Below are 13,061 nucleotides of genomic sequence, written 5' to 3'. Positions count from 1 at the left end.
AAATTACTAAATGAGATTGCTCATGTTTCACAGAAGGAAGCTTCGATATTCATCCTGTGGTACCAGGAAAGCAGGCAACACAGAGAAAGACCCGTCAGGTGTGGATCTTCCACCAGAGCAGCAGGAACTTTCCATGCGATGGCACCACAGCCCAGAAAGCCCATTACTGCGCCGCCTGGGCAAGATCAGCAGTTCAGAGTGTAACAGTTCTGATGAACTCACTAACCCTCTGTCAGAGCAGGAGGACAGTGCTTATCGTTCCAGCACCAGTGAAGTCGCTCCACATGAGTCACCGGGTCCCAATCGCTCTAGTTACCCATGGGAAGAATCAGCCATCCAATCAGGACCCTCGATTGCAAGCCACTCCAAACACGCTCAGCGACCGATCGAGATAAAGACTCCACCTTTCCGTCCCAGAATCTTACAGGAACCATCTCAAACAGCTTCAAGAGCATCTGGCCGTGGTGCTCCATCATCTTCACACAGTGGTGCAGTACACAGGCGAATGGAGATCAATGGCACGTGCCCCAGCTCGTCAGACGTGAGCTCAAAATCGGGATCAGACCAGGAAAGAGGGGAGCAGGTGTCCAGCGAGCCCGAGGGTTGGGATAAGCCATCTTCTTCTGTGTCTCCAGGATCTGGAGTGGCGCTGACCACTTATTTCTCTGTGGATAATTGCATGACAGACACCTACAGACTGAAGTATCACCACCAGAGGCCATTGGTCCTCTCCATGCCTGAGCCTAGAGGAGCTGGTAAGGACGGGAGGGATGCGGGACACTCCAGCCGCATGGAGAACCAGTCTGAGCGTGCCAAAAATAAGCCTGAGTCCGGTATGGTAAAGCTTGGCTGAACTGCATTCATATATTGATTTTTAGTGACATTGACTGACCAATCAAACGTTTGGGGTCAGTAAGATTTGTTTTTATTCATTCTTTTGAAAGGTGTCTTATGCTTACAAACGCAAGTTCATGTGGTTTGTAAAAAATATCTATATAATATTGCAATTTTTGTATTAATATTAATTAAAAAAAACTTATTTTCAATTTTTCCTGTGATGGCAAAGCAGACTGTAGAATTCATTGCCATGCGATTCTACAAAAATTATTCTAATATGCTGATTTGGTGCTCTTACTATGATTCATGTTTAAAATGGTTCTGCTGAAAGTTCTCAAAATTTTATTTGCAGTAAAAATATTTCCATATTTAACATTAAAAAAGTTTACAGCCATTTTCGCAAAACTTCAATTCATTTTGCTAAATAGAAATATTATTCTTCATTCTTTTTCCTTCGGCTTAGTCCCTGACTATCAGGGGTCACCACAGCGGAACAAACGGCCAGAAATATTAATGTCTTAAAAAAAATCTTACTCACCTCAAACGTTTGCTTTTAATCAGTAGTAAAGCTTTAATAACATACTAACTGTAGTTAGTAGCTTAACCAAACTAAATGATCCTTTCCAGGCAATAGCAACAATAAGCCCACTGCTAAATGGCACCCTGTCACTTCAAAAGGGCTAGATGAACATGGATATTTGTGAAAGTTATGGTAAGTCCTCACTAGGCTTTCAGATATTGTTATCTGTTGGTCTACATCTACTGTAAAAGTTTGGAATAATACAATTCTTTAAGAATTAATTAATATTGCACATTTGTTTTAGCAATGTACTAATTAAATTATAAGTTTTTACTAACAAGTTTCAGTACGTTTGTTAGTTTATGCACTAGAATCCAATATTGAACAACATTTATTAATTGTTTAACCTTATTATTAAATATTTAATACATTTATGAAATATGTAACCTAAAATACTTAATTTAGTAAAAACGTTACACACTGTTAGTTAATAAATCATACTGGATGATCTAAGTTTATGAAAACAATTGATAAATAATGATTCAGTACTTTATCACAGTCTATTTTTTGAAACAAGCCTATATGTGCAGTGCTAGTCATTATTGTGCACTGAATATACTTTAAGTTTTTATATATACATCAACATACATACATACATACATACATACATACATACATACATACATACATACATACATACATACATACATACGTACGTACATACATACATACATACATACATACATACATACATACATACATACATACATACATACATACATACATACATACATACATACATACATACATACATACATACGTACGTACGTACGTACATACATACATACGTACATACATACGTAAACATTTTTAAGTACAACTAATGTATACATTTTTTTGACTGTCTAAAATATTTGTGTAGTTTGAAAATAATCCACATAATGAATAAGGGTCTTCGCTACCAAAATTCTTTATCTTTTTTGGTAAATGTGTTTGGTAAATGGGTAAATATTATATAATTTAATATAAAATTTAATTTGAAGTAAATACGATCATCTTGAACCAGCTGTGATGTATTTACGGGATCTCTTGCATGACAAGAACTGCATATACTGTATACTTGATGCTTCAGTCTAGGAAAAGACTTTTATTTGTCAGCTGAGGTCATGTGGACTATTTTAAAACTGCTTAAATATGGACTTTTTAACAGCAAATATGAACTACATATACTGTAGAGCCCTGTCTTGCATTATAAGTAGAGGGTAGGTTTCTTTTAAAAATTCATTTCTCTTGGAATAAAGAAAAAAGTCAAATACATATTACTATATATAGTAAAATAATACGAACAAGAACATTGACACGGCTTGACTATTCATACTTTGTAACAACGTGCTTTGATAGCACCAACCTGTTTGAGACATACTGTGTAACCTAGCAGCAAAATTAAGTCATATATGTACAATATACATACTGAGTTTGTGTCTTTATACTTTTTTCCCAGTACTTTATATAAAGACCATGCAGAATAATCTGTAGTCTTCTTTCTTATCAGGTCCTGGTGACCCACTGAGAAGTAATGCAAGAGAATTGCCAAAGAAGTTGAAAAATATGGATTGTTTTTCTACTTGTAATTTCAATGCATTTGTATTTGAGACTGAGGGCAGTGTAACAGAGACTCATCCTTTTGTACCCTCTTCCTGTAAATTGTGACCTTCGAGTATCTTATCAAAGCCATCCACAGGAGGGCAGTATGCACTTTGGCTTGAATTTGTGTTTGCTTGTAAACAGGAATGACCATTTTATGCTGAATAACAAAATTATTTATTATCTATTATTGAATTGTGACAGATTATATATATATATATATATATATATATATATATATATATATATATATATATATATATATATATATATATATATATATATATATATATAAGAAAGAAGTATTTTAGTCTTAAAGACAGAGTCTTAAAGACTAAGACAGCAAGCAATTGTGTCGACTTTAATTTCATTGCAAATGGACCTTTGTACATACTCCCTAGAGGTTATTTGTGGAGTGCCTTCCTGCAATTTTATTCATGCAAAATATTGACCTAACTAAAAATGAACAAATAATGTAATATTATATCTGCTATATATTTTTGGAGATGTCTATGCAGTTATTTTTATTCTTTGTTTAATAAACTTCAAATGTTCTATCACTTATGAAAAATGTGTCTTTGTCTGTCTGTTTGTTTTTTGAATCTGAAAAAAAAAATGAATATGTACTTTCAGTCTTTAAAATCCAGTCATTCTTTGCCTGTGATGACAGTGGGCTCTATTTTGATGGTCCATGCGCAAAACGCAGGGCGTAAACACTTTCAGGGCGTGTCAGAATGCATTTTTGTTAATATAAGGACGGAAAAATCCGCTTTGAGCCGGCATGTTGTCCGTAGTGTGTGAATGTGTGTGTGGATGTTTCCCAGAGATGGGTTGCGGCTGGAAGAGCATCTGCTGCGTAAAAATGTGCTGGATAAGTTGGCGGTTTATTCCGCTGTGGCGACCCCGGATTAATATGGGGACTAAGCCGACAAAAAAATGAATGAATTGATATATATATATATATATATATATATATATATATATATATATATATATATATATGTATATATATGTTATGAGCAGACATTCTGAGAACATTCTCGGAACTGTGAACATTCCCAGAATTTGGACAGAAACTCTCAGAGCAACATTTATTCTCTACATCCTTATGATCTTATTGATATGTGCTGAAGGTTAATGCCATTGTTTTTTTTTTTGTTTTTTTTTTATATAAACAATTGTTCAACTACTATAGAGTATAAAAACTACTATAGGGTTAAAAATAAAATAGAAACTTTTATTGTTATTTCAAATGTTAATCTAACCATGCCGATAAAACTAGATTTAACTCCTTCAATAAAGATTTCACAACAAATCTGTCAGAAAAATACATTTATCCAACATGAATCACGACACGTATTAAATCCATTCACAAAAGGGCCTTTAGATAGCTTTATTATCATAAATATCAAAACTCACAGTGCAAATGACACGATTTACATAAATGTTTTGTAAACTTTAGGGCTGCCAATCATTAAAGCTATTTTCAGGTTAAATATTCAAACACTATAAAGTTTCATATTGTCCCACTTCAGTTGTAAGTTTGACATTGGGAGTGCAGATAACAGTTTAAGCCCTCTTGAAAATCCTCTTGGCCTCGACTCCATCATAGCTATAGCTCTGTAAGCAAATGCAAAAAGTGAGAACACTACTTTACAGGAAATCCAAACATTCGTCATAATATATAAGAAACAACTCCTCACCTGTACAAGTTCACCATTAACGATAGTCCTGACTGTTGTTAGTACCTTTCCGTTGTCCTTGCGTGTGAAAGTCCCCTTGAGCGTGTCTCCCTCTATGACCCAGGATCCCTGCAATCAGAAAGTCAAAGGTCAGGCTCATTTTCAAGCGGCGCCAGATCTAGTTGACCGGTTAGTGATTTTCTCTCCAGAAAGCTTGTAAAACATGTGTTATGTAATTAATTTATTCTTCTCTGCTATACTCAAAGCCTGAACTTTGTTGCTTATCAATAAAGCACAATGATGCAGCAAAAATAGTCAGTAAGCCATTGTACAACATGACACTCAGAAAATGTTTTTTGCTGCTTGTTTAATCTACTTGTTTAAAATGAGTTGCAACAACACAATTCTAAAGATTTTTTGGAAAACTTAATTGTTTATCTTTAATCCATTTACAGTAAATAAATCGATTTGTGTAAGTATAACATGCATAAATTGTGTGGAATAGTTTTTTTTTTTTTTACACTATTTCATGGTATCCTCTTTACAAATCTGATTCATGGCAGGATGTGCAAATTGCAAATATGAGATACAAGTTCATATTTGGATTTCACCTACAATATATGTCATATATGCAACATATTTTGAAATATATGGCCACATACATACTGTATATTTTTTCCAACCATTGGAATTAGAATAAATATGCATAAATGTTATATAAGTATATTATATATGTATGTTATATAAGTAATTAGTATATATAAATAAGCAATATGTTGTAATATATATTTACATATTTAGAATTTCGTTTAGGCTGAAATATACTGTATATGTATTTAAAATATACCAAAAGTTTGGGGTCAGGTATTTTCATTTGTTATTATACTGTTCATCAAGGTAGCATTTATTAAATGTAATTAAAAAAACAATTATTAAAATTTAAATGTAGTTTTAAATGAAATTAATACTTCAGTAATTATTGTTTTTTTTACTATTATCAATAATAATAATAATAATAATAATAATTATTATTATTATTATTATTATTATTATTATTATTATAACAACAACAACAACAATAATAATAATAATAATAATAATAATAATAACAATAATAATAATAATAACAATAATATTTAATATAAGAGGGATGTCTGAAGGATCCTGTGACTCTGAAGACTGGAGTAATGCTAAAAATTCACCATTAAAATCAGTGGAATAAATGATTAAATTAAATGATAAACTACTTTTGAAAAGTTATATACAATTTTACAATTTGTACTGTATTTTTGTTTAAATAAATGCAGCCTTGGTGAGCAGAAGAAGCTTATTTTAAAACATTTAAAAATCGCACTGACCCCAAACTTTTGACTGGTAGTGGATGCTGCATATATGACTTATATTTTATATTTGCAAAATACAAATATGAACTTGTGTCTCAGACAAGCAATTTGCATATATTGTCAAAGGACTATGTCAGATTTCTATGTGGGATGGTTACATCATCATTCAATACCTCTCAACCTTTGCTCTTGATTTTTTTTACCCCTTTTTTTTGGTTCTCCAAAAATCTTTCAGTGAACAGTTCTTATAAGAACCCAGTGTGCAGAAAATTTGAAATAATCAAATAACCATTTTTTTTCCTATGTAGAGACCAGCTGTGGTCAACATTTGCTGCAGGTTTTTCAAAAATGTGTGTTTTTTTTTTAAGTAAAATAAAGTCTTTAGTGTTTATAAATTAGTTACATTTTTTGTTCTTTCACAGCACATTATGTGCACCAGAGAATGTTAAAGACTATGAACTGGAAACATTTGAAGAAACTAGTAGTAAAGGTGCAGACAGCAAACCTATTTTTTGGAAAACAAAATTCATTTATTTTGGTCTATTTGGAAAATCTTCTATGGCTTTTTTGGAGAAATGGTGATGGTGACTCTTTTCTTAAACTGACATTGAAAGTATATAGATTAGACAAATATGTTATTGCTGTATTATTTAACATTAATATTGTTATTTTATTTTTTTCTCTCAAAGTGTGTTAAGTTATTTTGAATCTATATTATTCTTGATGTTTTTTGTATTAACTTCTTTTAATTTATTTAATTTACTATTTTTATTTTTTGCTAAACTGAAAAATTAAACCTTTGTCAATTTGTAAAACAATGTTTAAAATAAAAATTCTTAAAAAAAAGTGCAGTCAGCACACTATAAAGAACCCTTTGTGCAGATTGAATGTTATGGGCTTACTATGGAACCACGCTTATGCATCTGAAATCAGCAATGACTGTGCTTACTGTGAGCTCAGTGCCGTCTGCCAGAGAATAGTCAAAGGTGACGCCCAGAGTAAAGTTAATTTCCAGTGTGCGGAAAGTGCTGACTTCCTTCACGTTGAACTTGTCTCCGGTCTGCTCCAGGGTGATCTTCAGGTTGTCATGGGCAGCCAGTTTCCTTTTCACCATGTTGACGCCTGTTAAAGGAATGCAGTAAATCTCACTTAATCAATCAACTCACTCAAGCAAGCATCGATTATTATTCATCACTTACCCATTTGTTCCATGAACTTCTCGTAGTTCTCATTGCGGTCGACTTTCCAGGTCCCGTTGAAGGTCATGATGATGACAGACTGTTGTGTGATCCTGACAGTGGCCTAACTTTACCCCGAGCCACTCTTTTATACCTGTGCGAGTGGCGAAGCGTTGCCTTATCTGAGTATTATCTTCATGCTGATGTGGCCGAGTAAAGCTCACCAAGTATAAATCTCACCCGCCCAACAGGCTATATGTTACACACATCCCAGCATGCCTTGCTTATTCATTGATTGTGCAAAGAGCGGAGATTTCAAGTCCTGAGAACAAGCACTCACTTGTACTGCGATGGTCAAACATACACGCTCTGTTGTTCTCATAACAAAGTCCTGCTTTTGTTTGAATTGTTTGCTGTTTAAACTGTGTAGGGTGTGTCTGTTATACTAGTAAGTGCCTTGTGTTGCAGTAACTACTGAGGGACTATGAAGAGTGTTTGAAAGCTATGAATTCTAGCCACATGTATTGATTTTTAAACAATTGTGGTGAAAGGTCAAAGGTCAAAACTTTTGATTTAATGGTTACAGTTGAATTAGTTTACAATCCTGCTGCATGCCTCATTGGCTATTGAGAAATACTGGTAACAATTATTTTAAGGCTCTGTGTTGACATGAATGGTTGGTTTTATAAAGTACTTTTTGAAATATTTCATTGCACAAAAATTTTATTTATGTAGAAAAATGTTTTAAGATTATTGAAAAGTTCTTCACACTATATAAAAAGGGTCTTTGAAGAACTTTTTACTACAAAAGTGCAGCTATTGCAGCTAAAATTGAGAATACAGTATATGGCAATGCTTCGTTCTTCCTCGTACCTTTTTTTTGTGCAGTTCTACTTAACAGACAGCTACCAGTGAATATACTTCAAAGCCAGTTCTAAAGCTAACTCAAATATTTACAGTACTAGTACATTATTAAAATGAAAATTTGCACCTGCCAATATTATTTCATAGATCTGATCTGAATGCTAATGAACAGTTGTGTTTTGTCCTAAAACCTTAACCCTAACCGAACCATTATTATTGTAACATTTTATCAGTAACATAACACATACGATATATTTATCACAGATAAGTAATGCATAATAATATTTTTAATTTAAAGATAAAGTATTTATCCTTTGCATTTACTACTAATATTAAAATGCAAATCTATAAAACACTTTAGATATAAAAATAAATGCACACAAATGTCAAAAACAGACCATACATTCACCAACATTATACAGTAACGACAATAATTCCCTGAATATTTTATTTAAAATCTGCAGTACTCATCCAGTTATACTAAAATAACAGCATTATGTATTTTGCTCATTGTTAGTTATTAGTAATATAGTTATTGGAACCTTATTTTAAATTGTATTACTGAATTATCCCCTTGTATTGTTTGAAAATGTTGTAAATATTGATGCAAGGCTGTGAAAGAACAGCTTCAGCATTATCTGTAATGATGAATAGTGTACAAAGCCTGCAAATGATTCAAATTAAGCAACATGCAGTGTGGAAGTTTTATCTGGAGGCTCCATGACAAGATAAAGAGACGAGATATCAAACTGAGACATGATAATCTCTGATGATGGTTTATCTCATCATTACCTTATCCTTAATCTCTTAACAGTGCAATTAAATAAGACCTCTGAAGACCTTTGGTATCGTCCCATTGTAAGACCTTTGGCATCGTCCCACTAAGAGTAGGGACAAGAAAAGGTCCAAGCTGATAATAATTGATTTAATGCATGTTTAAATGTATAAAATAATGTAAAAAGTAAGCTAAAAACATCTTTTATACTATATTTACTACAAACATTTTGTAGAATTTGCAGAATCTGCGTAACAGTGATCTTTTTCAGATTTAGTTTTTTTTTTGAGGTCGTTAATAAGAAGTCTCTTTTCGGTTTAGTGTGAAAATGTATATATAATATAATAATAGAATAGAATATAAAATTATTAATATTATTACTAAATCTTATTGCTATAGACAAATTTAAATATAAAGCAGTTATTACAGGCATGAACCTTCAGAAACCATTCTAATGATTGTACTGATTGTACTGGCAATTTAGGACAAATACAATAAAATAAATTCAATTAAATAAATTAAAATAAAGGGTGGAGCGGTGGCGCAATGGCTAGCGCTGTCACCTCACAGTAAGAAGGGCTGGTTTGAACCTCAGCTGGGTCAGTTGGCATTTCTGTGTGGAGTTTCCGGTTTCCCCCACAAGTCCAAAGATATGTGATGAATATATAGGTGAATTGCGTAGGCTAAACTGTGTGACTGTGAGTGTATGGGTGTTTCCCAGTGATGGGTTGCAGCTGGAAGGGCATCTGCTGCGTAAAACATATGCTGGGTAAGTTGGTGGTTCATTCTGCTGTGACAATACTAGATCAATAAAGGGACTAAGCCAAAAAGAAAATGAATGAAAATGAAATATTATTTGCTTAACATGTGTGAGTAAAACATTTGATCATTATTTTTTATGAATGGAAAAAAACAACAACATTTATTTTTTATCATAACCTAACTCATCTTATTTGGTAAAAGTATTAGCTTCTTAAAAGAAAAATAGTGCTTATAGACATAACATGTGGTTTTACAAATCCAGTATGTTCCCCTGAAGCATTTGGGATTTTTATGCGTGCTAATCTGCAATTTTCCAGCACAGTTCTTCTGTGAAACATAAAAGGTTGTTTATTAATCAGGTTTGTAAAGTCATGCATGGTTGCTCTAGTCCAATAATCCTACAATTTGCATTTGCACACTATCACTGGGAAATAAACAGTTCTCTGATGTACTCAGAGTTTAGACACAATCCAAAACAATTTGTTTTTATGATGCTTTAATCTTACATAATCAATTGCCTTATGCGCTTGGCATGGTTATGTATTTTACTACAGAGGAGTAGTAACTGCTAGCACAATTTGTTCAGAAGGTAATGATTAACTATTAAAAGGCAATGATTAACTAACTATCTATTATCTACTTCTCTGTGGAAGTGGAAATATTGAAAATATTGGGGTCATAGTGCTTCAGAACGATTTTAGCCATTGGTTTTCATTGCAACACTTCAGAGCTATTTTTAAAAGAATGTACTTACTTATTTGTACCACAAGACGGAGGTATTTGCAGTAATATCAGGCTGGTCAAGTTTGGCTGGAGTGATTCCAGTCATGTACAAGTAGTAGGCTATTGCTTTAAGGGTTATTAAAGTCTGGCTGTAAAGCCAGCATTTTTTTTAAATAAAGGTGCCTACACACCAATCATGATCAAGACAACGATACAGATCTGATTTACTGTTCTAAATATGAAAAAAAAAAAAAAACAGAGTTTTTACCTCTATCTACACCTACACCATCTTACCACTGACTATCGACAGTGATAGATGAAGAATGTCCTGAAGTAACTTTCAAAACAATACAGTGGAGATCACAAATTGCTAACTATTTATAAACACTTCATCTTTATAATCATTCATTCATTCATTTTCTTTTCGGCTTAGTCCGTTAATTAATGGGGTCGCCAGAGCGGAATGAACCGCCAATGTTTTACGCAGTGCATGCCCTTCCAGCTGCAATCCATCACTGGGAATCTCCCACACACATTCACAACAGACATTTTTAGCTTACCCAATTCACCTACAGCGCATGTCTTTGAACTTCTGGGATAAACCAGAGCATCCAGAGGCAACCCACGACAACCCAGGGAGAACATGCAAACTCTACACAGAAATGCCAACTGACCCAGCCGAGGCTCAAACAGTGACCTTCTTGCTGTGAGGCAATCATGCTACCCACTGCGCATCTTCATAATCTTCACCATTAAATTTTTGAAAGAATCGCTGGTCCATCATAGTTAGTCTTTCATGTTAGGGTAAATTTTAATAGAATCAGGTACTTGCTCACTCACTTTCCTTCCTAGAAATTTAGGTAAATGTACACTACCTGACAAAAGTCTTGTCGTTGATCCAAGTTGTAAGAGCAGCAAATAATAAATTGACTTCTTGGACCTATTGGAACCCGCATGGTCCCAAAATTCTCTTCTCAAGTTTGGTGAAGGAAAAATCATGGTTTGGGGTTACATTCAGTAATAGGATGTGCAAGGGATCTGCAGAGTGGATAACAACATTAACAACCTGGGCCCGGTTTTTCAAAAGGTTTAATCCGGATAAAATTGATCCAGATTTAGTAATCCTGTTTTTGCGATCCGTGATCACGTAATCCAGCTCATTTTTTGAGCCAGTTTTTCAAAGCAACATCGGATTGGATCAATCTGATCTGGATAGGAACTTTTCAGGATCACTAAATCTGGATAACCAGTGCTCAAACAGCATAGGACATCACAATGTAGAACTATAGATATGTAAAGAGTAGAATAGCATGGGGTCAATATAACTTTATTTTTATTTGAAATGAAAACTAAGAAAAAAAATTATAATAATTAAAATAATAATAATAATAAATAATAATAAAAACAAGAAAAACAACACCCCATCCTCTTCCAGCAGTCCGCTCATCTGAGACCTACAACACTGTAGATTGAGGATATTTATAATAAGTTTCAATAATAAAAAGATGTAAATAATAAAAAGACTTAATGTCAAAAACTCCACAATAAGTTCAGACTTCCTCATCTGATGTGGAGAGAGCAGCTTGTCTGAGCGTAGTCTTTAGGAGGCAGATCTCAAGTCATTGGTCTTGGTTTGCTGCAGTTTGGTCAAGGTCAGTTGTTCCTCTACCAGATGAACCTGTGCTTCTGCCCTTTCAGTCTCTTTTTGCAATTGTTGAAAGAGATTTCAAAAATTAGTCATTGCCATTCTTTGCATTATTTTTTATTCTGTAATCATTGCATACATCACTAATAAATATTCTAAAAAGAAAAACATTTTCCATTGCGATGAATATATTTTAACAGCTGTTTGGGGGATTATTTTATGAGGCCAAACTCGTTCTACTTTGCTGTAGGCCTATACTGAAAGGCTGAATACGTTAAAGCCAATAATCACTATAGCCTGACGGATGAACAAATAAAATTAAAACTTTATGAATAAATAGTATATCTCGTAAGATCCAAAAATAGTATTATTTATTAAATTTTTAAGTTTTCATTACATTTTGGGCATGAAATTCACGCTAAATCCACCCTTCTGATGAGATCAGTTTAATCCAGGTTTTTTGGATCAAAGTGATCCAAATCCTACAAAAAAGGTCTGAAAAACCCAAACTAAAGGTTTGATCCGGATCAAAACCAAGATTGGATTACGTGATCTAATCCAATTATGTAATCCGTTTTTTCTTTTGAAAAACCCATTTTCAAGATTTGATCCAATCCCTTATCCAAAATCCTAGTGGATTACTCTTGAAAAACCGAGCCCTGACGTATCAAGACATTTGTGCTGCCCATTACATTTCAAACCACAGGAGAGGGCAAATTCTTCAGCAGGATATGCTCCTTTAGCTTCCACATCAAAGTTCCTAAAAGCAAAGAAGGTCAAGGTGCTCCAGGATTGGCCAGCCCAGTCACCAGATATGAAAATGATTGAGCATGTCTGGGATAAGATGAAGAAATATGCATTGAAGATGAATCCAAAGAATCTTGATGAACTCTGGGAGTCTTGCAAGAACACTTTCTCTGCCATTCCAGATGACTTTATTAATAGGTTGTCTGAGTCATTGCAGAGATGTACTGTATGAATGGATGCATTCCTCCAAGCTCACACAACAATCATTCTTTTTCCACTGCACCATGACTTAATATTCTATACTGTACATTATTTATGTTAAGTGACAAGACTTTTGGCTA

The 13,061-nt window shown here is 33.6% G+C and overlaps 3 protein-coding genes across 10 annotated transcripts in view; 1 reads left to right on the top strand and 2 right to left on the bottom strand.

The window, feature by feature from the left end:
* usp53b (ubiquitin specific peptidase 53b) overlaps positions 1–3,164 on the top strand; it is a 58,605-nt gene extending 55,441 nt beyond the window's left edge. For 4 of the 5 annotated variants that reach the window (XM_068221284.2, XM_021476531.3, XM_005170957.6 and 1 more), the window contains 3 exons: positions 34–833; positions 1,465–1,549; positions 2,910–3,164. In XM_068221284.2, coding sequence (XP_068077385.2) covers positions 34–833; positions 1,465–1,541 — 877 coding nt within the window. In that variant the 3' untranslated portion in view covers positions 1,542–1,549; positions 2,910–3,164. Of the gene's footprint in view, positions 1–33; positions 1,232–1,464; positions 1,550–2,909 lie in introns of those variants that run through there. The other variant, XM_073951572.1, reaches the window with a different exon arrangement.
* LOC137490010 (uncharacterized) overlaps positions 1–13,061 on the bottom strand; it is a 692,802-nt gene that overhangs the window by 544,235 nt on the left and 135,506 nt on the right. The gene's annotated exons all lie outside the window — the stretch shown is intronic.
* On the bottom strand, positions 4,366–7,304 carry fabp2 (fatty acid binding protein 2, intestinal). The gene is given in 4 exon segments (NM_131431.1): positions 4,366–4,621; positions 4,705–4,812; positions 6,976–7,148; positions 7,226–7,304. Coding segments are annotated over 4 exon segments (399 nt in total). The 5' UTR covers positions 7,293–7,304; the 3' UTR covers positions 4,366–4,570.

The sequence above is a fragment of the Danio rerio genome, chromosome 1, assembly GCF_049306965.1.
Source record: "Danio rerio strain Tuebingen ecotype United States chromosome 1, GRCz12tu, whole genome shotgun sequence".
In the NCBI taxonomy this organism is placed as follows: domain Eukaryota; kingdom Metazoa; phylum Chordata; class Actinopteri; order Cypriniformes; family Danionidae; genus Danio; species Danio rerio.
Note: the sequence above shows the minus strand (reverse complement) of the source record. Positions and strands in the feature narration are given on the sequence as shown.